Source organism: Macrotis lagotis, chromosome 3 (assembly GCF_037893015.1).
Source record: "Macrotis lagotis isolate mMagLag1 chromosome 3, bilby.v1.9.chrom.fasta, whole genome shotgun sequence".
Taxonomy (NCBI): domain Eukaryota; kingdom Metazoa; phylum Chordata; class Mammalia; order Peramelemorphia; family Peramelidae; genus Macrotis; species Macrotis lagotis.
In genome coordinates, this window is record NC_133660.1 from 284,511,630 (window position 1) to 284,535,967 (window position 24,338).

A 24,338-nucleotide genomic window follows, 5' to 3' on the forward strand; every position below is an offset into this window, starting at 1 on the left:
AATCAAGGCCAGAGTAATCCATAACCACGCCGACTTGGCTTGTTTTATTTGGAGGTGATGGGGGCGTGGATTTAACAATGAACAGAGGCTGCCGGAACCCAAAGGAGGGAAGGGAGGCTCCTTCCCTTCCCTGACTCACCCACTGCCCCAAATACAAAAACAAAACCAACTAAGGGGGAGGAGAGCAGCTGGGACAGTGATGGGGGGAGGGAGGACAGGGGCTTGGAAGGGGCAGCAGTGAAGAGACCATGCGTGTGCTGGGGGAGCCACAAGGCAGCGGCGGCTGTACAAATGAGGCCAGTAAGTCTGTGTCTTCCACATATATATGTATGTATATATGTATAAATATATAGAGACAAGGTGAGGGTCTCTTCTTTCCCCTTCTCTGCTCCTGCCAAGGTCCCAGCTTCTCTTTCCACAGATAAGGGGGAAGGGATGGGGGCTCAACAAGTCATCACCGAATTGCAATAAGACCCACATCCATCAGCTTCTGGATCTTCTGGGCGATTACAGGATTCTTCAAGTGTCTAGAGAGAGAGAAAAAGAAACAAAGGCGGTCATGACTGGCCCAGATCCCAGGCCCCCAAGTTCAGTCTGAATGGATTTCCTTTGTAATCGGAGGCCCTTTCTTTCTTTTCAGGTTTTTTGCAAGGTAAACAGGGTTAAGTGGCTTGCCCAAGGTCACACAGCTAGGTAATTATTAAGTGTCTGAGACTGGATTTGAACCCAGGTACTCCCGACTCCAGGGCAGGTGCTTTATCCACTGCACCACCTAGCCTCCCCGGCCCTTTCTTTTAATCACAAAGTACTATTTTCATATTTTGTTTCTAATTACACGGAAAGGTGATGTTTAACCTTGGTTTCAGAGGATTCTGAGTTCCAAATTCTCTCCCTCAATGAGAAAACGTGCCATTTGATAAAGGTTAGACAAACGTAGTCATGGCAAACAGCCTTCCAAATGAGTCATGTTGGGAGACAGACAAAAACAACCCAGAAGGTAAAGGCAGCCAGCTGGGGTCTGCTCCAAGGCCTTCTCCTGAGGAGGGGCAGCTTGGGCTTGTTGGACTGCCCTGGGGGTCTGGGGCAGAGATGAGAGATGGAGAAAGGAAGGGAATTGGGCCCAGACCTGGAGCCAAACAGGGACTGGCAAGGGGGCTAGGATGTCCCCCCCTCCTTGCACTTACTCGCTGAGCGCCTGCGGGTCCTTCTGCATCTGCTCCAGGATGAGCCGCATGGCCGGGTCACTCATGATCTGCTGCACCTCAGGGTCGGCCATGGCGCGCCGCTTCACGTCCTCTGGGTTGTCATGACGGTTGTACTGGGACATCACGCATCGCTGGTAGCCATCTGCTGCCTCCTACGTTTCCAGGGAGGGGAGAGGAGAGCAGGCCATCAGCACCAGCAGGTTCACCCACTGCGCAGGGGGCCGCTGAGAGGGAAGGAGAAAGGGGGCCAGGGACTGGGTGCAGGCCACAACCTTACAGTTGGAGTCCAGGTCTAGGGCCTTCTGGTAGACATCCATAGCTTTTGTATAGTCCTTCATGGCCTCCAGAGCAGCAGCTTTTCGGGTGTACCCTTTGACTGTGGGTGGAACAAAGTGGCTGAGATGGGGCCAAAGCCCAGACCCTAAGGAAGTCATCCCAGCTGTAACACCCTCTCTGAGCACCCCCCAATGAGGTGGGGCCGGGGAGGACTCTCCTCATGCCAGGCTGTGCCAGGATCAGGGAACAAGCTGCTCTAACCTCGTCAGTCTATCTTTTCGGGAGAAACAAAAACACAACAAAGGAGCAAGAGCAGGACTGGCCCAAGACCCCCCCCCCCAAGGTGGTGGTGGGGGCAGTACTCACTGAAGGTTGGCTCCAGCTGGATACACTCCTCACAGTCCTAGAAAGAGAAGACCACAGTCAGGACCAGCCTCACCCAGTGTTTGGGTCCCTGAACCTCCCAGTCTGGGGCACCCGAAATCTCAACAAACCAAGAAACTTGGGACTGGCTAAAAGCCAATTCTGTGACCTCATGGTCAGGGGCATCAGCTGACTTCTCCATAAGATCAACATGCCAAGCCTACATCTCCAAAGCAACAATTAAGCCCCACCTCCTCTACCCTACCCTGCTCCATGAGGCCCCTCCAGCCCCAGGTGGGCAGAGTCCCAGTACTGCAAGTGTTCAGTCCCTCCCTGACACTGAGCGTGAGGCCTGTCAGCTTCCAAGGAACACCAGAGAAAAGCAGCAGCCCCTTTGGAGGTCAGCCCCAAAATGAAGGGGAGGGATGGAAAGGGCACAAAGAATGCCCTCCAAAGGTGCCTACGGGGTGCTCAGGTATCTCTGGTCCATTTCAGATACATGGAAGTGACCAGGGAAGAAAAGACCACCCAAGCTATGTGTCCACGGGCCTGGAATGAGACAATTACTAGGCCACAAAGAACAAGGCAACTAAGGGTGTCTGGGAAGGCTTCAGTGCCTCTCTCGCCTCCCCAGCCCCTGCACTCTCTGCGTCTGACCTTGAGCGCCAACTGGAACTCCAGAAGCTTGGTGTAACAAGCGGCGCGATTGCTATACAGCTTGGCGTCCTTGGGATTCCTCTTGATGGCTTCTGTGTAATGCTTCATGGCCTGAGGGTAATCCCCTGAAGGAGAGCAGAGAGGTATTAGTTAGGCTTCTGCTGTGCAAGGGGGGCATGAAACCAACCATCACATCTCCAAGGATATTGGGGATATCATCAGAAAGACCCAAGTTCATTCTAACCCTGTCCATGTGTCTCAGCTGTGTGACCCTGGCAATTGGAATCAACTGCCAGCTTCAGTTTTCCCATCTGAAAAGTGCTCCCCACCTCTCTCAATGGCAGCTGAGACCCAAGCGCCCACACTTCGGGTTCCCTGACCTCTCTTCCGTATTCTGCCCCCAAGCCCTGGGTACCTTTCTGGAAACACTCGTTGCCCTTGTTCTTCTCCTCCAAGGCCAGGTCTGGGTTGATATAAGCCAGCCTCTCTTGCTCCTTCAGGATTTTCTCAGCCTGAGGGAAGAGACCGCCATGGGCAGGTCAGGCAAAACTGAGGCCCTAAGTGACATAGGACATAAAACTGTGCGGGTTCTGCTGTCAGAGAACTTGTCTGAATGGAGCAGGAAGACTAGCCCCTCCGAGGGGATTTGGGGCCTGACAAGGACCCCACCCCCAAATGGAATCAGGTGGGAAAGGAAGAGGTGGGTGTCCCACTGCCACTGACCTGCTGGCATTTCTTGAGAACATCTGGGGTCCTGTGCTCAGCCAGGGATTTGTTATAGAAGTGGATGGCTTCCTTGTACTTCTCCTCTTTGAAATAGGAGTTGCCAATTCGGGCATAAGCTCTAGGAAGGGAGAAGCAGCACAGGGAAGCTTAGGGCTGCCCTCCATCCCCTTCCCGCTACCCCACTCCCCAGCAGCCCGGATACACACCCTCCCCCCCAGTTCTGTGCCAGGGAGGGGGGCACTCACTTTGCAATCTGCCGATAGTCCTCGCGATTCTCTCTTCCCACCTCGATGGCCTTCTCGCAGAGTTCTCGGCACTTATTGTAGTCACTCTGCTCGAAGTACACCGCTGCCAAGACAGAAGAGTCAGAATCCCACTTGGCCCAGCCCGGCCCCACCACTCTTTCAGACCGCAGCCTAGGCACTCACCTGCCTGGTTGGTGATGTATGTCATATTTGTAGGATCCAGGTCCCTGGCTCGGTCATAATGTTTCAGGGCTGTGGAAAAGTCTTTCTTCTTGTAGGCATCATTTCCTAATTCTTTTTCTTTCAGAGCCTGGAGGAGGACACAGAAAAGAACAAAATGAGGGCCAGCCAACACAGAGGAAGCCTCCCCTGCCAGGTGTGTGAGCAGAGGCCTGAGCCTGACAAGACCTGGAGGCAAAGCCCCAACAAGGGTCCACAGCAGGAAGCCCTCGTTCTGCTGGAGGGCAGGTATACAGGCCACAGAGCCACCTCCTTCTACTTGCACCCTATCTTCCCCTATCACCTACTATGCAGAGGGAAGGGAAAAGTTGGGCCCCCTCCTCACATAGCCTCCCCTTAGTTTGGGACATCGGATTTATTTCTGGCTCGTGGCTGCTGGCCACCCACACTGCCACAGGATCCTGCTTGTCAGGGAACAATGATCAAGGGGGTGGTGGGAGGGCTTGGATAAAGGACTCCAAGCCCCAGCAGGAATGATTAGCTTGCTCCTGGGGGGCTGGTACCTTGGCGCCCACATGTAGCCCTCTAAACTTTGGAACGGTTGGTTGGCCGTTACCGCCAGCAGGGAATGAGATTTCCTGGCACAAGAGGAGCCCAGGCAAGTCACTGTTGTGAAGCACAAGACTGTAGCCATACTCTCCATCCTGACAACACTGGGTCTCCTCCATACTTCCCAATAGGGGTGAGATGCCAGTGATCAGGGAGGGCTGCTAAGGGTTTGACTGTGACCATTGTCAATCTCAGAGAGTTTTCAAACAAACAAACAAACAAAAAATCCCCCTTCCAATGGCTGTGAGCAGCCCTGGGATACAGAGCTGTCCACTACACACACGCCAGATGCCCTTCAGCAAGGTCAGCTGCTCAGAGTCAAAGATGGGGAGGAGGGTGACAGTCATGGGAAGCCCATACCTGCTTCTTGTTCTCAGGGAGATCCTCCTCCATTGGCTCAGGCTTGTTCTCCTTCTTGGGTGGAGGGGGTGGGGGTGGGGACACCACCTCTTCCTCCTCATCCATGCTGCCTAGGTCCACCCCGAGGAGCACACTCAATGTGGTCATAACACGAGGATCTTGCAACTTCCTGGAATGTGGGCAATTGAGAATAGGGACCATTGGTGTCCCCAAATGACCCCTTAGCTTAAACCTATCCCTGAGCCCCACCTGCTGGCAATGAAGTCATCTCTGCGCCCATAAGAGCCCTCAGACCAAAACTAACTTTCTTTTTTTAAAAAAAAAAAGAAAAAAAAATTCATTTATGGAAAGGCCATAAGCCTGACATTTTCTCACACTGGACAGAAAGCTGGCCTTGCAGGTCATGGGACAGTAGCCTGCCTTTTAACAGACTAGATATGAACCACAGGCATGTCCTTTGACCTTGGTGTCCCCAGGAAATTGGAAGGCTAAAACTTGAACTGCTGATTTCAACGGAGGAACTAGTGAGCTGGTGGTCCCTCACCAACAAAATCACAAATCAGGACCAAAAATTGAAGGGGAAAAAAGGTCTAAAAGGGAGCTGGACTGGGAGAGCTACGTAGGCTAAGTCAGGAAGGAGGATGCATGGGCACCACTATCACAAGACATCGCTTTCTCAAAAGAGGGTGGATAGAGATGCCCTCACTTACGTGCCCAAATCTGAAGGTTTATTGCGGAGCTGCTCAATCAGCTCTTTATAGGTGGGATCATTCAGCAGAGCCCGCGTCCGAGGGTCATTCTCCAACTTCTGGTACAGGTGTGGGGTGTTGAAGGGGTTCATGAACTTCCTCTCTGCATGAGACACAACAACACACTCTACTACCTGTCATTCTCCATTTCAAAGGGTCGCCTCAGGGATTCATGAACCAATGGCAAAAGGGGTGGCATGTGACACCCACCGGCCAGTCGGGCCTCCATGTTCTGCAGCCCCTCCTTGAGCTGAGAGTTGCTGGCTTCATGCTTTAGACCCTCCTCATAGGTCCGCTTGGCTTCTTCGAACCGGTTTAGGAACTCGAGAGCTGCAGCCTTGCGGGAGTAGCCCTGAAATAGCAAAGGAGAACCCTGGTGAGGACGAGCCAGCCCCTGAGGTCTGGACCTAGGGAGGCTCCACCCCAGCTTACCTTGCCCCATTCAGGTTTCAAGTCCACAGTCTTGCAGCCATCCTCATAAGCCTTCTGGTAATCTCCCTTCTTTGCATATGCAGCAGAGCGGTTGCTATAGAGCACGTGGTTCTGGGGGTCCAGCTTGATGGCCTCTGAGTAGCATCTCAGGGCATCGTCGATGTTGCCAGCGCTCAGGGCTTTATTGCCCTTCTCTTTCAGTTCATTAACCTAAGAAAAGCATGAGATCAAAGGAGTTTAGACACCCATGTCTGGAACTTTCCACATTAAAGCCCAGTCCATCAGAGAGAAACCTGCTGTCCCAATGGAACTCCCCCTTTCCTGAAAAGCTCAGGAAACCACAGCTCTCAATGTTTGCAGGATTGAACATATATATACACACCTCACTGAAACCTCAGGACCATCCTGGCAAGTACCACAAGGATGAATCCCATTTTATGGATGAGAAAATGAAGACTTAAGTCCAAGGCAGGATTCATATTCAGATCTGCCTGAATTCCAGTCAAAATACCATGACTCCACTTGAGCCACAATGTTCAATTAACTGTCTCTTTCTATGCCAAAATATAGGGAAAAGACTGCCTCTATAAAGCAGACAGACCTTTTAAGGTCGTGGGGGGTAACAACAGCTAATAGAAGCTCCTTTACATGCGAAATAGCTTAATCCATTTGCAAATTCCCCACTCCTCACTGAATCAGCAGAGCCAAAAAATTCAAGAATAGAATTCTTGAAGAAGGGGAGAGAGCAAGAGAACTGACCTCTAGATCCATCTAGGGAAAAAAAGAGCCAGGGTGATATGCTGTCTTTCCCCAGGGAGATTCCCTTGGGGCAGAAAGCAAAGGGACAGTTACAGAGACTTGGTTGGATTTCTGGAAACCAAGGAAAGGCTTCCTCCTCCTGGAAGCAGAGATGCCATTTCTTTGGCAAGGTTAGACCCAGGTTCCTGGGCCTAATGAGAAGGCTCCTCTCACCGAGGGGGGCTTGTGAGTCATCTGGAGAGCAGGCCAACACTTTTTTCCTGAGTGGAGAATTAGGAATGGGGGAAAAGAAAAGGGGGCACCACAAGATCACTTTGGGAGATTAAAACAAAGCCTGCCCCCTGCTCGGTTTAATTCAGCCAAATCTATGACTCATGTTTAAATCTCCAGTTGAAGGAAACGTGGGAGGAACATGTATGAGGGAGGGTCTGTGGTACTAACTTCAGGATATTCTTCACATTGACAGACAAGGGCCTTAGGGGGCCAGCTGCTTCACACAAGTGGGTGCTGAGGTGCAGAACCCTCCAGCAGGAAAAGGATTATCCCTGATTCAAAAAGTAACCCCCTCTGTACTAATGAGCTCAGCTTTTAAAACGAAGAGCCTCCATAAAGCTCAAACCCACCATTTGTATGCTTAGCATGAAAAATATTCCAGTTATTGCCCTTCCAACAGAACTGGGCTCGGGCAGGCTTTGAAGCGAGTTTAGGTACAGGTGGGACTGAATGGGCCTGGGGGATTCTGAGGGGGAAGTGAGCAGGTGAGTTTGGGTGGGCCATGGGCCTGTGAGCAGTGATAAAGGGGAGCTCAAAGGGAAGAGTCTGACCTGGCTTGTGCTACAAATGTAGCGTAACTTCGAAGATCGGACCCCAAGATTTGAGTCTAAGCTTCAGCTCGTTCAAATGCTTTCTATAGCTCCTGGACTCTCACAATCCCGAACCAAGTGAGGGTATTGGTCAAAGACAATAAAAGAGCCAGAGAAGCCCAAGCCACAAGGCAGCCAGGCTGGGAGGTTTTCCTCAAACTTGGGATCAGGAGAGGAGAGGCTGTTATATTCTGGGGTGATCTTTCGGCTAAGATCTGAAGGTCTGATTGCGGCTCCCCGGGTCACCCACAGAGGTGCACCAGAGGCTTCCCCTTTTTATTCTGCGCCCCACACTACAACTTGGGGGGCAGTGCGGAGGGAGGGCGACTTTGCCCTGGCTCCCCTCCCCCTTGATCCGGGGGTGCCTGGGCTCTCTACCTCACTTTGCCCCGGGGCCTCCAACTTTTGGGGTCCTTTTCTCGTGAAGCCGTATCACCCCTCCAGCCCTTTGCCCCCCCCGACTCAGAAATCAGGCCCCGGATCAGGCCTTGGGGGGCATCAGTGCCCCCCCCCGGGGCAAGAGGTAGGAAGGGGGGCTCGGGGGCTCCTCGAGCAGCCACACTGCGCCCCCCCACCCATCCCCCACCCCCTCGGACCCCAGCGACTTCCTGTCTGACCCGCTTCTGGGAGCCCCCGGCTGACTGACCCCCCCAGACCCCGCTGGGCCTCCTCCCCTCCCCCGGCCCCCTCCCCTCCGCGGCCCCCCAACCGCCCTCTGCCCCCGGCGCGGCCCGGCCCCGCCGCGCCTCCCTGGGCCCCGGGCGGCCCCACGGCCCGGCCCGAGGGAGGCCTCCTCGGCGGCGGCCCCGCTTCCGGCCGCCCCCCGGCTCGCCCCCCACCCCGGCCGCTCCTCACCTGCTCCATGGCCCGAGCCGGAGCCGAGGCAGCCGCGAATCCGTCCGCCAGCCCGCTCGCGCCCAGCTCCCAGTCGCACGCGCCGCCTTCTGGAACCTACTAGAAGCTGCCGGGACTCCCGGCTCCCGCCTCCTCCGAGCCGCCCCATTGCTCGAATCTTTCCTCCGAGCCCCACCCCCCCGCTTCTCTGAAAGGCTGACTGCCCCGCCACTCAGGAGAGACTCCCTGTCATTGGGCGGCGGGCGGCGATTCGCTCCGCCCTTCGTCCTTTCTTCCCGGCCATTGGGTGTTTCTAGGCACTGCCCGCCCCGGAGTCTGCTTGACGACTAGCAGAAGGGCGGCTATCCGCCACGCTCATTGGTTGGCGGGAGCGCCGGTCTGGCCGGCGCTGGCCGCACCCATTGGTCCGCGGCCTTCTGGAAATTTCCACCTTCCCCATTGGGCAAACGGGCATGGTGACGTCAGAGCCCTCGGTGATCGGCGGTTCTATTGGGCGCAGGGTCTCCGAGCGCCTCGCTCTGATAGGTCTGTCCGGCTGCCATTCGAACAGACTGTCGTCACGGCCTTGGGCCCACCCCGCACCCTTACCCCGCGCGGGGGGCGCGGGGGCGTACTTCCTTCCCCAACGGGGTCACCCCGGGGCACCCCCTAGTGTCTGCCCGGGGCGCCGCCTGGGCACAGCCGCGTCGGCCTCGGTCTTTCTGCCGGTGAAATGGGCTGCGCCCCCCCCCCAGCCCCGGATGGGGGGGACGGTAAAGAGCGCCCCCCGCTGCCTCAGTTTCCCTCCGGAGCACCCGCCCCGCCCCCAACGTTGGAACGGGCCTGGCCCCGGGGGGCGCAAGCGGAAGCTGATTTCTGCCTCACTGGCCTGGCCTCAGGGCCGGTGGGCCCGGGGTCATGACCCTCGGTGCTACCCCAAGAGCCGCGGGAAGGGGCTTGGGGAGTCCACCCCCCACCTCTGCTGAGGGCCTCACCCGCTGCTCGGGCCCCACCACCTGGGGAGCCAGAGATAGTGGCAGGGGCAGCAGCCAGGGGAGAGGGCGCCCAGGACACGGGTCCAGCCCGGGCCCTTAACCTCTTCTGGGCCCTGGGGAACCTGGAGGTTCAAAACCCGGCTTTTACCTGCAAAAGAGCGAAGCAGAGGCTTGCCAAGGAGCCCGCGCTACTGGCACCAAGGGATCCAAGGGGGAGCGGGCAAAGGCCGGAGCCGGCCGATAGGACTCGGGCATGTGCCGCAGAGCAGTGCTGAGAGGAGGGAACTGTAGCAGGCATGCAGGGGCATCAGATGCGCCCACTGCAGTTGTGTGTGTGGACGCCTAGGTGCACGGCGGAGCCCACCTGCCCAGTGGAGGAGCCTGTCCAGTGGAAATTTCACGTTGGGACCAATAAGCAAAAGAACACGGCCACTTCTTATTTTTTCCTGAGCAATTAATAATCATTTTATTAATTATGGCTATTAGATGATTAATAAAAGGGGGCATTTGGCTTTCCTAAACCAAAGCTCAACTGTTTATTATTAGAGAGTGACTGTAAACCCTTTCACATAGTAGGCACTTTATAAATATCAGCCATGATCATACAGTAGTATGTGTAAGGCTGTGACTTTGATGCTTTTTCTCTGGAATGCTTTATAAAACAAACCAGTAACCCTGTAAGGGAGCTCTCTCTGTCTGTCTCTGTCTCTCTGTCTTTGTCTTTCTCTCTCTGTTTAAGTCTCTTTCTGTCTGTCTCTGTCTCTCTCTGTCTTTCTCTGTCTCTCTCCCTTCCTCCAGATAGTCTGTGTAGCACAGTTTTGGTGCTAATTAAAGAATATAACAATCAGAGCTCCATGAATGTCCAAGTCTTCTTCAAGGACAAAGGACAGGGGCAGCTACAGATAGAGCACTGGCCTGGACTTAGGAAGACCTGAGTTCAAATCCTTTTTTATAGATTTTTGCAAGTCAGTGGGCTTAAATGACTTGCCCAAGGGCACACAGCTAGGTCATTATTAAATGTCTGATTTGAACTCAGATCCTCCTGACTCCAGGGCTAGTGCTGTATCCATTTCACCACCTAGCAGCTCCTTAGTTCAAATCTGAACTCAGACACTTAATACTTACTTAGCTGTGTGACCATGGGCAAGTCACTTAGCCCCATTGCCTTACAAAAACCAAAAAAAATTTAAAAGATAAAAAAAAAGAATGGATAAACATCATCATCACCATCCTCATCACTATGTGTTAAGGCGTTAAGATTGTTCTATAATGACCTAGCTGTGTGGTTTGGGCAAGACACAACCCCATTGCCTAGCAAACCCCCCCCCCAAAAAAAAAACCTAAAAAAAACAAAAAAAAAGGATTGTTCTAGGCTGAGGATCGAAAGGCAAAACTGCCCCTGCCCTCAAGGAGCTTACATTCTTTGGGGAAGATCAGTTCTACTAACTCACAGAAAGGTAGGTACTAGGTTCTTCAGGAGTGAGTGGGGATGGGGGAGTGGCGGGGAGGGCTCAGAACAGGGCTCATGAGGGAGATGGTGCTTAAACAGTGTTGAAGACAAGGGATTCTAAGAGGTGAGACGAAGAAAGATGGCATCCTAGGTAGAGCCAACAGCCAGGGCAAAGACACCAGGTAGGAGAGTGTTGTGTGAGAGAAGGGAAAAAACCAGTTAGGCTGGGCCACACTGTGTGGGAAGGGGAAAGGAAATAATATTTAAATAGGAAGGATAACATTTAAACAGGAGGGAACACAAGGCAGGCTGAAGATGTCAGAGAAGTCTTGGCTCTGACATCCTATGCACTCTGTCTTTGTCTGTCTGTCTCTTCCTATCTCTGTCTGTCTGTCCTCTCTCTCTCCTTTTCTCTCTCCTTTCTCTGTCTTTCTGTCTCTCTGTCTCACCTCTCTTCTCTCTCTCCTCTCTTTTCTCTGCTCTCTCTCTCCTTTCTCCTTCTGTCCTTTCTTCTTGTTCTTGTTCTTGTTCTCTCTCTCTCTCTCTCCAGCCCCTCCTGGCATCTCTGCCCCAGGCCCTCCCTTCCCCAGCCAGCCTGCTCAGAGCCTCTCCCTGCCAGGGCCTTCCCCTGGTACTCATCTCCTGGTTCTCTCTCCTGACTCTGGTGGCCTTGGGCATGCTTGTTGCTAGAGGCCTGTTCTCTCATTGGGGTATAAGCTCCTTGAGAGCAGCTACTGCCCTTGGCCTCCTTTGGCACTCTCACAGTAGGGGACACAATGTGCATTGAAGAATGCCTGGCACCCAGCAGGTGATTAATGAATTCCTGTTCCCCCATTAAACCTTCCCATTACTCCATGGCCAGGGGAGCTCTGTCCTGATCTGCCTTAAGCCCTGGGGAGGTGTTCCCCAGAAGTGTCCTGGAGGCCATCTAAGCCAAGCCCACTGAGGAGATAGACAGAGGGGAAACTGAGGCTTAGAGAAGGTAAGATTTGCCCAGGCAGTCAGTGAAGAACCAGATTTGAACTTGGGTCCTGTGCCTCCCAATGCAGCACCAGGCCGCATCCTCAATGAACCTATGTCTGGTCCTCGGCTGCTTTTAAATGCTCCTGGACCAACTGAGGCCCAGGAGCCGGTGGAGAAGATGCAGGGTTGGGAGTGGGAACTTCCTCCCACTTCCTGGGATGTAAATCAGGGTCAGAACACCTGGCCAGTATCTGCCCCCCCCCCCCCGGTAGTCATGGGGCTCAGGGAGGTTTGGATTTGGCCTCCTTCCTGTCCTATCAGTTCAGAGCCCCCCCTCCCCATATGAGACTGGCAGCTCCAGCTGGGCAGGGCTGGCTCCTCCAGGGCTTCAACTCCACTGCCTGTGTGATCTTGGGCCAGTCCTCTCCCTGGGTGGGCTGGAGGGCTCTGCGGCTCCTTCAGTTGTAGGACCCAGCCCCACACTCGGCCACTCCAGGGTCTTCTTATTAGTGGCAGTTTTCATTATTTGTGCCCCAGAATTGGAGCGAGGAAGGGGGGACTGGCCACAGTCTGGGGCCTTCCCTCCCCTGCTTCACAGGTCACTGGCTCCACGGTTGGCCACCCAGGGTAACTCAGGCTACTGAGACGTGCTCCTGGCCAGAGTCCTGTAAAGTTGTGGGGGGGGGCAGGGAGAGGGGCTGATGGCTATTTGTAGCACTGAGTTTGGATTCCAGAAACAGGTGATGGGGCCTGGCAAGCACAGGGGGGCCCTGAGCCAGGCCTGAGTGGAGAGTCCCCAGGTGTCCTGGGAAAGTGGAGACAGAGACAGCAGGGGCAGGGGGAGGGGAGGTCTCAGGATGCTGGGAGATGTAGTCCTGGGGAGAAGGGGGAGAGAGAGAGAGAGAGAGAGAGAGAGAGAGAGAGAGAGAGAGAGACATGGGGGACCAAAGAGCTGGGTGTCCTGAGTTGGGTGGGGGGACTGTGGCCTGCCCTGGGGAGGCTGCCCAGATCTGGTCTATCTGTCCAGGCCACCTCAGACTCAGATTGGTGCTCTCCCAGCATTGAAAGCTTAGATTTTTTTTTTTTAGTTTTTTGCAAGGCAAATGGGGTTAAGTGGCTTGCCCAAGGCCACACAGCTAGGTAATTATTAAGTGTCTGAGACCGGATTTGAACCCAGGTACTCCTGACTGCAAGCCTGGTGCTTTATCCACTGTGCCACCTAGCCACCCCACAAAGGCTTAGATTTGAAAAGAGGCTTTAGAAAACTTTTTCGCTCCAGCCCCTCATTTTACAGAGAAGGAAACTGAGGCACAGAGCAGGGAAATTGCTTTTCCAAGATCATAGGACTAGTTGGTGATGAAGGTTGGGCTTGAATTTGGGACTCCCCTACTCTAAGTCAATGGTTCTAGTCCAAGTTTCTGGGCACACCCATCTTCTTAGGCCTTCCCTGAGCTTGTGGGAAGTGGAGACTGAGGCATGGTGGGTGGGCCCTAGTTCAAATTCAGAGGTTTGCTTCTGAGCTCCTAGCCTGAGAAGGCATCCTTCCAGGGCCCAGCCACAAGGTCCTCGGCTCCTCCTTCCTGCCTGGGTGCCCATGGACTCTGGGGAGGCTTGGCCTCTGTGGGCTTGGAGCCGCCAGCCCGGCCTGCCACACCAGTTCTGGTTCCCAAGGCCCACACCTACCTGGACTGGAGGCTGAGCAGATTCAGAGCAGGGCAAAGGCACACAAACAAACAAATGCAAGAGGTGTGGCTCCCACCTGGCTGGGTATTACCTGTGAGGGAGTGGAAAGAACCCAAGTGGGTGTGGATGACCAGCCTGGCTAACCAGGCCCTCTCTAGTGACCCTGGGTGAGTCACTGCTCCTCAGGGCTTGTGGCTCTGCCAAATGGAGAGGTTGAATCTGCTGTTGTGCTGCCATCAAGGCCAAGACTGGGAGCGGCCTATGGGTTGTTCCTGCTTCCCTCCCACCCCCATGTGCTTCTGTCTCAATATGGAGGATATCCATTCTCTCAATCTCTCTATTGTATTTGTCCCTTTTGAGCAGCCTGTCTATACTGTCATTGGTGCCCATCATCTAGGGATGGAGTGATTCACCCATCCGTGTGGTGGAGTGGTAAGAGAGTGCCTGCCAGGGCTGGAATAGGAAGACCTGAGTTCAGATTTGGCCTCTGGCACTTCCCAGCTTCATGGCCCTGGACAAGTCACTTCACCCTGCCTGCATCACTTTCCCCATCTGTCAAATGAGCTGGAGAAGAAAACAGCAAACCACTCTGGTTTGCTAAGAAAACACAGGGTCTTGGAGAGTGGGGGATGACTGAACAACGTCTGGCTCCCCCCTTGGCAGCCTATCTTGGGGATATGAGGACCACCCTCCTCCTCTATGTCTCTTGTGCCCTCATGGCAGCTCCCTGAGGAGCTGCTTTTCCTTTGGCATCGCCACAAAAATCACTGCTTTTCCCTTCCTTCACTGGGGGAGCTGGGTGACCTCTGACACTGATGGTGACCCTGGGGCAGAGATCGTCCCCCTCCTCACCTCTGCCTCGTGGGGACCTCTCCCCAGCCTCCTGCAGGAAGCCTTCCCCAGACCCCTCCCTCCTCAGGCTTCCTTCTGAGAGGGCTCTCTAGAGCTCTGCCTGTCTGTCTCAGTTTGCTTCTGTCTCTTTATCTCTGTCTCAGTCTCTGTTTCTCTGTGTATGTCTCTGTTTCTTTGTCTCTCTGTCTCTGTGTTTTTCTGTCTCTCATTTTATAGTGAGCTCCGGGGCGGGGGTGGGGGGGTGAGGGTGGCAGTCGGCCCTCTGGGTATCCCCAGGGCTTAGCTGGGGGTGGGGGGACCTGGAACAACAAAGCCTTGTTGACTTGGGAGACCTGCTCCAGGTATCTTGCCCAGGGTTACAGAGCTAGGACATTTCAGAGGGAGGACTTGAACCCAGGTCACTCCCTGGGGATGTGGAACTGGGAAGCCCAGCGGTTCTGCCTCCAGATTGCTCCAGATGGGCATGCCCTTTGACCCAGGACCAGGCCTCTACTCCAAAGAGATAAAACCCCCCAAACCCATAGGGTCTCTCAGTCTTATTCTCTTGAATCCTACATTTCTGATCAGAAAGAACTCGGCTCCTTGGCCTCTGATTGAGGTCAGTGAGCCTGATGTTGGCCTCTGGCCCCCCGGCCGGGCTCCCCAGTCATCCACCGAAGGCGGCTCCGTCTGGGGGGAACAGCCCGGGCCCCCAGTGAGGCGGGTGAGCTTCCGGGCCGCCGGACAAGGCAGGGAGCCGCCGGGCATCTCTAAGAGACGGAACCAGTTCTCACCCCTGTGCCACGGGGGAGACCCCATGTTTTACCCGTGTCTCCGGCCCTGGCATACAACACGGAGCCAGAAGAGGAGCCGGGGGTCCTGTGCCCCAGGGCCCACGGATGGGGGACAGGGTGCTCCAGTAAGGGCTAACGGTGCCCGAGGGGCTGTGAACCCTGGGGGTCCGCGGCGAGCCCAGGCGGGGTGCCAGGCTGAGGGGGCACCCCCGGGGACCACGCGGCCTTCCTGCGGCTGCTCACTCCGGGAAGTCGGGGCTCTGGCTCCGCCTAGGCCCGGGGGCCCCCGCCCGGGGGTCCGAGCAGTTGGCCCCGGGGGGCTAGGCGCCCGGGGGGGGGGAGGGGGCCGCCCGTCCCGGGAGCCTCGGCGCGGGGGCGGAACTACAAGTTCCAGGGGCCCCAGCGCGCGCCCGGCCGCGCTCCCGCTCCCGGCCGCGCTCCCGCTCCCGCTCCCGCTCCCGGCCGCGCTCCCGCTCCCGGCCGCGCTCCCGCCCGGCCGCGCTCCCGCTCCCGCGCGCTCCCGCTCCCGCCCCCCCATGCGGCGCGCCGGCCTGCTGGGCGCCGCGCGGGCCCTGTGCGCGCGCCCGGCCCCCGCCCCCCGCCCCGCCGCCCCGGGCCGCCCGCGGCCGCGCCGCCCCCCGCCGTCACTCGGAGCCGGGCCGGCCGGCGTGCGCACCTGGGCGGCCGCTGCCCCCCGGGCCATGGCGGCCAAGGTGGACCTGCACACCTCCACCGACTGGAAGGAGGCCAAAGGTAAGGGGGCGCCCCCCCCAGTGCCGCCCCCCGCCTAGGACGCGAGTGGGCACCCGGGAGGGGGGCCGCGGGCGGATCCGCAGACCGCCCCCAGGCCCGGGCCTCGGGGTGGGGGGCCGGGACGCCCCCTCTTTTGCCCGGGCCTGGAGGGCAGAGTTGGAGGAAGGGGGCGCTGTGTGGGGGAGGGGAGGGGGCGGGGCCTCGGCCCCAGAGCGGGTCCACCCCCTGCCCCCCACGTGCCGCCCCCCCAGGCCCGGGCCCCCCGGTTCCGGACCGGCCGGGCTGTGTCCTTGGACTTGGGGGGAGGGGCAGCCGGGGCGCCTTGGCCCTGGCTGCTCTCCCGGATGGAGGGGGTGGCCCCTGGCTGGGGGCCCGGGCCTGGCAGGGGGGCCGCCCCCCCCCCAGCGCCCGCTCACCTCACCGGCCACCTCCGGCCCAACGCCCGGGAGCTCCTCGGACCCCTGAGCTATGGCCTGTCGGACTCCGCCGGCACCCATCGAGGGTGGCACCCTGGCGGCCCGGGGTCCAAGCCGGACCCCTCGCTGGCCCTTGTGCCCACTCACGGTCACTCCCCTGGTTCGGGCTCCCTCCTCTGCCCCCCCCCCCCCCCGTGGCAGTCATTTCCTAATTGGTCTGACCCCCCCACCCCGAGGGGCTGCCCTCCTCCCATGCCCACCCCTTCCCTGCCCTCCGCTCTCCTGGGTCTCCAGCCCACCGAGTGGGGGCTGCCCCTCAGACTGGCCTCCTGACCACCTCACCATCACTTCAGAGATCCGTCTGTCCGTCCTCGGGCGGCACGTTGGTGCCCATCCACACACAGACGCATGTGCACTCAGTTACATACATGCAGACGCACAGACACCAGCATGCTTGAGGGCCCGGCTGGGCTGCTTCCCTGTTGTCTTGAGTCCCGTGGGCCTGGCCCAGTGTGGCCTCCTAGTAAGCTCTCTGCAGTCCACCCTTCATCCATTGAAGGGCCTGGGATACGGATCAGGTCTGGTGTTTGCTCCGTGACTCGGCCCTCTGGCTCCTCCACAGTCTGGAGGGTCTCAGCCGGCCGTCCTCAAAGCTTCCTTGGTTTTGGGTCTGTAACCCTCCGGCCGGGGACAGAATCTCTCCAGGTCTCAGTTCTCCCACCTGTAAAAGAGGTACCCCAAGAGTGCCTGCCTCACAGGACTTGAATAAACCCAGGATCAATCCTCGCCACAGACTGGGCCCGGGAAGACGCAGAGCCCGGCCAGGAGACCCCCGGCTCCAAAGGCAGGAACTTAACGCAGCTGGGAGTGGGGTCTCCCTGCTTGGGGGAGGTGAGAGAGCTGGGCAAAGGGAGTGGGGGAATCAAGGAAGACCTCCTGGAGGAGGTGACCCCAGAGCGGGCCCTCAAAGGGAAGGGAGAGAGGCAGGAGGGTAAAAGACCATTCCTTAGGCACTGGCTGCATAGCAAACACTGAAGTTTGTGCAAGGTTAGCTTGGAAAAGTTGGACTGGGGCTGTTGGGGGAAGGAGTCTTCCAAGGGGTCAGCGCATCCGACCCCAAGGCCCAGAGAGGCTGTGAGTTACCCAGACCCCAGGACTGGAGCTGCAGACGTGGGAGGGCCCCTCACAGCCATCTTTTCCAAACCCCCACATTACAAATGAGATTGAGAGACTTGGCTTGGGTTACCCTGAGTAGGTATCAGAGGCAGGATTAGAACTTGCCTCTTCCTACTTTTTAGCCCATCACTCCTCCATTTTCCTGCCTCTCTGGCTCTACATCATTTCTTCTGAGTGATTAGTAGACTGGACCTTGTCCTCCAGGAATGAAGAGGGCCAGGAGAGGCCATGCCTAGCCAGAGGGATCAGTTGGGGTTTTTGTTTTTTGTCCTTTTGGAGGGAGTATGAGGGCCCTGCTACCTAAGCTGCTTCAGCTCTGGGTAGGAGTGTAGACCGTGTCTCCTCTCTGGGATCATGGAGTCCCTGACTTTTCTTTGCCTTTTTTTCTTTCTCCCTTCCCTTCCTTTCTCTCTTCCCCTCCCCTGCCCTGCCCTCTCCTCCCTTCTCTCTTCTCCTCTCCTTTCCTTCCTTTCCTTTCCTGTTTTCTTACTTGCTTTTCTCTTTATTTTCTGTTTTCTTTCTTCCTTTCTCTCTTTTCTTTCTTTTGTCTTCTCTTCCTTTCTCCTTTCTCTCTTTTCTTTTTTCTTTTTTTCCTTCATTTTTCCCTCTCTATCTTTTCTTTATTCCTTTTTTCTTTTTTTAGTTTATTTTTTTGCAAGGCAATGGGGTTAAGTGGCTTGCCCAAGGCCACACAGCTAGGTCATTATTAAGTGTCTGAAGCCAGATTTGAACTCAGGTACTCCTGACTCCAAGGCCAGTGCTCTATCCACTGTGCTACCTAGCCACCCCCCTTCTTTCTCTTTCTTTTTTCTTTCTCCTTTTTTCTTCTCTCTGTCTTCATTCTTTATTCTTTCTTCCCTTCCTTCTTTCCCACTTTCTTCCTTTTTTCTTCTCTTCTTTCCTCTCCTTTGTTTCGCTCTTCCTTTCTCTCTCTCTTCTCCTCCTCTTTCCCTCCCCCACAGTTATTTCTATAAATGGACTAGGCACCTGTCACTCCCTTAGCACTTGGTTGCAGAGTCTGGAGATGACACCAGGCAGGTGGTGGGGCTGCTGGCCCGGAAAGCACTTGGGGCTTTTGGTTTCCCAGAACTTCAGGCATCACGTTGTCGGCTGCCCCGCCTCCTTCTCACTGTGTCCTATATAGTTTTTGCCCTTGTATTCAGTTTGCAGAAGAACCATCTGGGAAATAATAATTAACATATAGTGATAACTAATAATTGTAAGGCACTTACCATATTTGCCACCCTGTAAGTGCCATATAAATATTGGCTATTGTTAATTATATTTAATGGCGTCTTAGGTTATATAATTGTGACTTGATCCTTATAAAAACCCTGAAGAGGAAACTGAGGCAGAGAGAGTGAAGTGATTTGCTCAGGGTCACACAGCTAGGAAGTATCTGCTGCTGGATTTGTTGAACTCAATTCTCCCCATCTCCAGACTAGCGCTGTACCCAGTGTTCCATAGCTCTGGAGGTGGGAGGAGTTTCAGACACCATCTTGCTTATATCCTTTTCATGTTTCAGAGGAGTAGACCAAGGCCTACAGGGGTTAGTTGAGTGGCCTGAGCCAAAGGGTTGTCCACACCTCTGGTTCGGACAGTGTGAGGGGTGTTTTTTGTTTTGGTCTGGGGAGGAACTTGAGGTCTTATAACAAACATGGCACTCTCCCAGAGTGGGCTCCCCCACTTCCCCAGGTCTACCATCCTCCTCCTTTGCTCCTCTTGGCCAGGCTCCTCATCAGCACCACCTGTCCAAGATACAAGTTCTGATGGACCATCCCTATGGGCTGTCCATCCAGTTGCATGTTAGAGCTTGGACAACAGGCATTTATTTAGATTTTTTCCTTAATAGTGTTTTATTTTTTCAAATTAGGGTTAGGGTTAGGGTTTCACCCTTCATTTTTATAAGATTTTGGGTTCCAAATACACAGTCATGCTGAACATGTTTTTACATTAGTCATGTAAACATGTTAAAGAATAAGAACAAAAGGGGAAAGTGCAAGAAAGAAACACATTTTAACCAAGTAAGCCCAGACTGCTTTGGCTGCATCCGTCCTCCGTGGTTCTTTCTCTGGCTGTGGGGGGCATTTTCTAGAAGAGCATTCTCAGGATGCTCCTTGATCACAGAACCCTGAGATAGGCAGGCCCCTTGTGGTTGATCACCACCTGCTGAGGCTGGATAATGGGCCTGCTTCATCCACTTGGCCTTTCCCCTTGAGGATGGCGAGGTTATACGGTTGTAGAACTCTGTAGCGCTCTATGATATCAACATCTCAGCATAGCAGGTTGGGTACCAGATGTGGGAGACTTTGGGGTTTTGGGAACTAAATCAGAATATGTTAGTATAGGATAGAACATAAGCTCTCTGAAAACAAGGATTATTTCATTTTTTCTCTCTTTTCAGCATCCGTCACAAAGTAGACCCTTAAGAAATGGTTGTGGATCAATAGGGGAACTCCCACAAAACTGAGAATTGCCTGGAACCCTAAGGGCTTACAGGGCTCACCCTGGGTCATGGGGGGACAGGAGGAGAAGCCAGGCCTGGGTGACGATGCTCCCTGCTCACTGGGTCTCTTGGCCCAAGGCCATCTTCACCAGGGTCCTCCACTGGCCTGTCTCCAAGGGTCTTGTTATTCCTCACTGTGGACCTGTGAAATAGGGACGCTCCTGTTCTGGGAAAAGGGAAGACCAGTGGCTCCCAGTGGGCAGTGGAGACTGTGCAGGCAGTGGTTAGTAGTAACCTTCATAGCTCCTGGTATCGTGAGGGTAGTCCAGGGTGTCCCCTCTGGTCTTAGTGCCAGATGTCATCCCCATGTAGAGGGGAGCCCCAGGGAGAGGGGAGAGCCTGCTGCCTACCTGGCTGTGAGAGCCCAGAGGCCGGCCACCAACCACCTTTCTCTGTTGCTCATTGGGCAGCAGCCAGAGTGGAGCTGGATTAACACATATCTCTTAAGCTGAATGTGTCTTTTTGGGGAGGGATGCTCATTTATCAGCTCCCTTTTCTTCAAAAAAAAAAAAAGCAGTGTCTTATAAGCAATATCCAGACCAGTGTGACCAAGTGAATGGTGGCACTCTGCAGTAATGGAATTGACTGTTGTGCATGAGGCTGGACGCACAGGAATGGAGGTTGCCAAGATCACGGCCTCCACAGCGGCGGAAGGGATGCCAGGCGGCCAAGCACCAGCCTGGATGGTTCTCATAGTCAGGGGTGACCCCGAGGTGGGGGATGCATTCCCTGCCTCCTTTTGGTGGATGTGGGGGACTGCCGGTGTGGAGTGTGGCTGATCCCTTCTTCCTTTCTCTGCTACAAGGGTGAGGAGGAACATATTTGGAAATGAAGGCCAAGACACTGCTAACAATGGAAAATAGTTGACCCACTGAATTAGCTATATCTTGTATAATGCCTGTTTTCTCGCTGCCTGGGCAATGGCTCGTCCAATGTCACAGAGCCAGAAGTGAATAGTCTTCCTGAGAGCTGGCCCGGTGCTCTGGGCATGCTGCCTCCCCCTCCCCTCTCTGAGCAGTACACTTCTTAAAACACATCATTGAATTGCCGTTTTTATGGTCTTCGCCAAGCTGGCTGCCCGGAAGCCCCTCCGGTCCCATCCTGGGCTCATCAGCAGCTGGGAAGCCCTTTTGGAGGTTGGCCTTGCTCATCAAAATTTATAGGGAACATCTTTTTATACCACCTGTCTCACTGAACTGTGAAATACACCATTCTCTCAAGATAGAAAGAAAAAATATCTGAATTATGTCTTTTCCGAACGCTGGGCTTGCTTGAGCCGCCCTCCGGGGCTGGAGAAGGAGGGGTACCATAGATCCCTCCCTGCCCTGGATGGCGAATCTTTGTGGGCCTCCTCTTCTCCATTCTGGGATGGCTGAGGCTCGAGGTTTTGGGGGTCCTCGAAGGGAGAGCGACTGCCTCTGGCTGGCTGGTTGGCAGTCTTGTTGGGACTGTTTTTCTTCTCCATTTAATGCAGGACCTTCCAAGCTGGACCAGGACCTCAGAGGCCATTCAGGCCAATCCCTTTATTTTTACAGCCAGTGAAGCTGAGAATGGGTGAAGGGAATTGCCCCAAGTCTGGCAGTGTAGGCAGGGAGTGACTTCAAGCCCTGACCTCTCTCTGGTGTACCACCCTGCCTTGAAGACCCGAGTCCTCTTCTTGACCCTAAGGAGGAAAGGCTTGGATGCCCTCCCTTAAGGTGGTGCTGTGAAAAGTGTCTTGTCAACCTTAGATGCTGCTGGTTAAGATGGTCCCCGAAGGCTGAGCCAGTGGAGGGCTAACCTGCCTGAGGACGTGGGGGCACCCGGGGGATGGACCCCTTGGTCAAGGCAGCCCTTGAAACCCCTGGAAGTGTGAGGAGTCATTCTGGGAATTACTGAGCCCAGCTATTAGTTACCAAGAGGTGCTATGATCTTGGGGGCCTTCGATTCAGTGCTAGAAGGGGAGCCTCCGGGGTCATTCAGGTCAAACCCTTCCAAAGGGTCCCCCAGCTTGTAAGTCTCAGAAGTGGGATTTGAGTCCAGGTCTTCCTGCTCCACATTCACTTTATGTTCCAATCAAGTTTCATCACTTATCTCTGACCCCCCCCCCCCGTGCTAACGCTGCCCTGAAGATACCCCGTCCTTTCCATCAGTGCCCAGCTACCTCCCCCTTGTGAGTGCTAGCATGGTGGCTCCAGGCCCAATAGTAGTAAATGCTTCTCTCTTCATTCCCCCTTCCCCCTCCTCCCTGGGACACCCCACCTCAGAAGAACCGGGTTCACTCCCACCTCTCAAGAGTTTTGGGACCTTAGATCAGTCCCCCTTTCCCCCCCATTTCTGAAATGACCAGGGGTTTTCTGAGGTCTCCCCCCTCCCAAGACTGAGATTCTACCCCCCCCCCATGGGTCACATCCCTGACTCCCGTCTTGTCCCTGGGTCCCCTCCTGGGTCTTGTGGGGGTGAGGAGTTGAGACCCTGAAACATCCTCATTCACCAGGGGCAGGGGGGAGAGTCTGCCAATGGTGTTAGCACCTTTGGATCTTTTTTTTTTAGGTTTTTGCAAAGTAAACGGGGTTAAGTGGCTTGCCCAAGGCCACACAGCTAGGTCATTATGAAGTGTCTGAGACCAGATTTGAACCCAGGGTACTCCTGTCTCCAGGGCCGTGCTTTATCCACGCCAGCTAGCGGCCCCTGGATCTTTCAAAGGAAGGTTGTTTTAGAAGCTAGACCTGTGATTTCATCAATTGGGGGGGGGGGCTATTGTCCTGGAATTTGATAACTTAGAGCTGTTTAGCACCCCACCCCCCTTTTACAGATGAGGAGCCGGGCCCAGAAAGCTTCACTCCCTCTGAGGAAGTCTCTGCTGCCATGCAGATCTGCATCTTGCCTGCGACTTAGAACCTCAGAGGGAGGCAGTTCTAATCTTGCCTCTTAGACACCCACTGTCTGGGTGACCCTACGCAAGTCACTTGACTATTTTTTTCTTTTTGTAAATGTTTTATTCACTTTGAACTTATATACAAAATGAGAAAAGAAAAAAAATAGAACATTTCATTGTACATTGCAGAAGGTGAGAAATTTTCCATTTCAAGAAAGCCTAAGTAATAAATACTTGTTTTCAAAGCTGCCCACTTTTCTTTGCTTCCTGTTGTATTTTTTTTTTTTTTTTTGGTTCTCTGCTGCCTACCTTTTTACTCCATTTCCCCCTTCCCCCAGCCTTAAAGAAGGCCATAATTAAATATGAATTATGTGTGTACCCATGTCCATAGATATCTATAAACATACACTCACATATACATATAAACTCATGTAAGACTGTACTATGCACATTTCCATTTGATGCCTCTTTCTCTGAAGGTAGATAGCATCTTCCTTTTTAAATCCAAGTCTTTCCGGACTTTTCTATCAACTAGCTCATTTATTACGCTGCAGCAGTATTGCTACACAAACCTATCCTATCTGACAGATTATCTATGAAAGTTTTTTTCCTCAATTTTCTGCCTTCCTTCTCTTTGATCAAGTTGATTTTATTCATTTAATTTAAAATTATTCAAATTATTCATTATACACTTCAGCAATATCTTCACCTTATAAAATAGCTTACTGGTGGATCTCCTTTATTTTTTCCCCTGTTGCTTTGAAATTCTTGACCTTTTGTTCTTCCAAATGAACTTTGTTATTATTTTCTGACTCAGTAAGATTTTTTTAGTAATTTAATTGGGCTGGCATGGAATAAATAAATTAGGTAAAATTGTCTTTTGTTATTATACCCTTGATTTCTTTACCTTGGTTTCCTCATCTGTAAAATGGGCATAGGAATAAGAGCATCTACCTCAGGGTTGTGGTGAGGAATCAATGGGATAGCTTATGTGAACCTGAAAACACTATGTACTGGCTATTATTGCACCTCATGTTAGTTATTATATAATATTAATTATACTTATAAGGAAACTAGATCATGCAGTGCATAGAGGGTTGGGCCTGGAGTTAGGAAGACTCATCTTGTGACCCTGGGTAAGTCACCTCTCCCTATTTGCCTCAGTTCTCTCCTCTGTAAAATGAGCTGGAGAAGAAAATGGGAATCCAGTCCAGGATCTCAGCCAAGAAAACCCCAAATAAAGTCATGAAGAGCTGGATGCAGCTGAAAAATGACTAAATAGCAATTATGCTATTGCTGTTATTGTTTTTAAGCTTAACCTGGAAGATGCTCGAGAATCCTCCCCACGTGTTCATATGGCCAGCTGTGCCTGACCTGGGGCAAAGCCTTCCGAGCTCAAATTGGTTGGATCAGCCACAGTCGAACACACTGTACTTTGACCCCAACCTAGTGATGTCATTTTAGTCTTTTGAGAACAGAGGACAACAGCCATAACTTGTTTTCATAAATATTTTGATGACTGTTTTATTTAGATTATGATCTGGTAGGATTTATTTATTTATTTTGTGGGTCCTTTCTTTCTCTTTTTTTATATTTTATTTTTTCCCAAATTTTATTTTTTTCAAAATTTCCCAAAATTTTTTCCCAAAGTGTTTC

At 53.8% G+C, this 24,338-nt stretch overlaps 2 protein-coding genes across 4 annotated transcripts in view; one reads left to right on the plus strand and one right to left on the minus strand.

The window, feature by feature from the left end:
* Positions 1 to 14: 14 nt before the first annotated feature.
* Positions 15 to 8,384, minus strand: STIP1 (stress induced phosphoprotein 1). 2 transcript variants are annotated; one of them, XM_074231172.1, is made up of 14 exons: positions 8,280 to 8,384; positions 5,803 to 6,012; positions 5,581 to 5,722; positions 5,332 to 5,473; positions 4,622 to 4,790; positions 3,656 to 3,782; positions 3,473 to 3,575; positions 3,225 to 3,345; positions 2,917 to 3,013; positions 2,502 to 2,626; positions 1,848 to 1,884; positions 1,478 to 1,581; positions 1,185 to 1,357; positions 15 to 527 (listed from the first exon to the last, which is right to left on the minus strand). In XM_074231172.1, exons 1-14 carry the CDS (start codon positions 8,286 to 8,288, stop codon positions 455 to 457), a joined length of 1,632 nt encoding a protein of 543 aa, XP_074087273.1. In that variant the 5' UTR covers positions 8,289 to 8,384; the 3' UTR covers positions 15 to 454. The 2 variants fall into 2 exon arrangements, with proteins under 2 accessions (XP_074087273.1, XP_074087272.1); XM_074231171.1 differs by lacking the exon at positions 8,280 to 8,384 and adding an exon at positions 6,562 to 7,808.
* A 7,207-nt stretch (positions 8,385 to 15,591) lies between these two features.
* Positions 15,592 to 24,338, plus strand: part of MACROD1 (mono-ADP ribosylhydrolase 1) — a 196,611-nt gene continuing 187,864 nt past the window's right edge. For both annotated transcript variants that reach the window (XM_074231187.1, XM_074231185.1), the window contains exon 1: positions 15,592 to 15,727. In XM_074231187.1, coding sequence (XP_074087288.1) covers positions 15,676 to 15,727 — 52 coding nt within the window. In that variant the 5' untranslated portion in view covers positions 15,592 to 15,675. The remainder of the gene's footprint in view (positions 15,728 to 24,338) is intronic.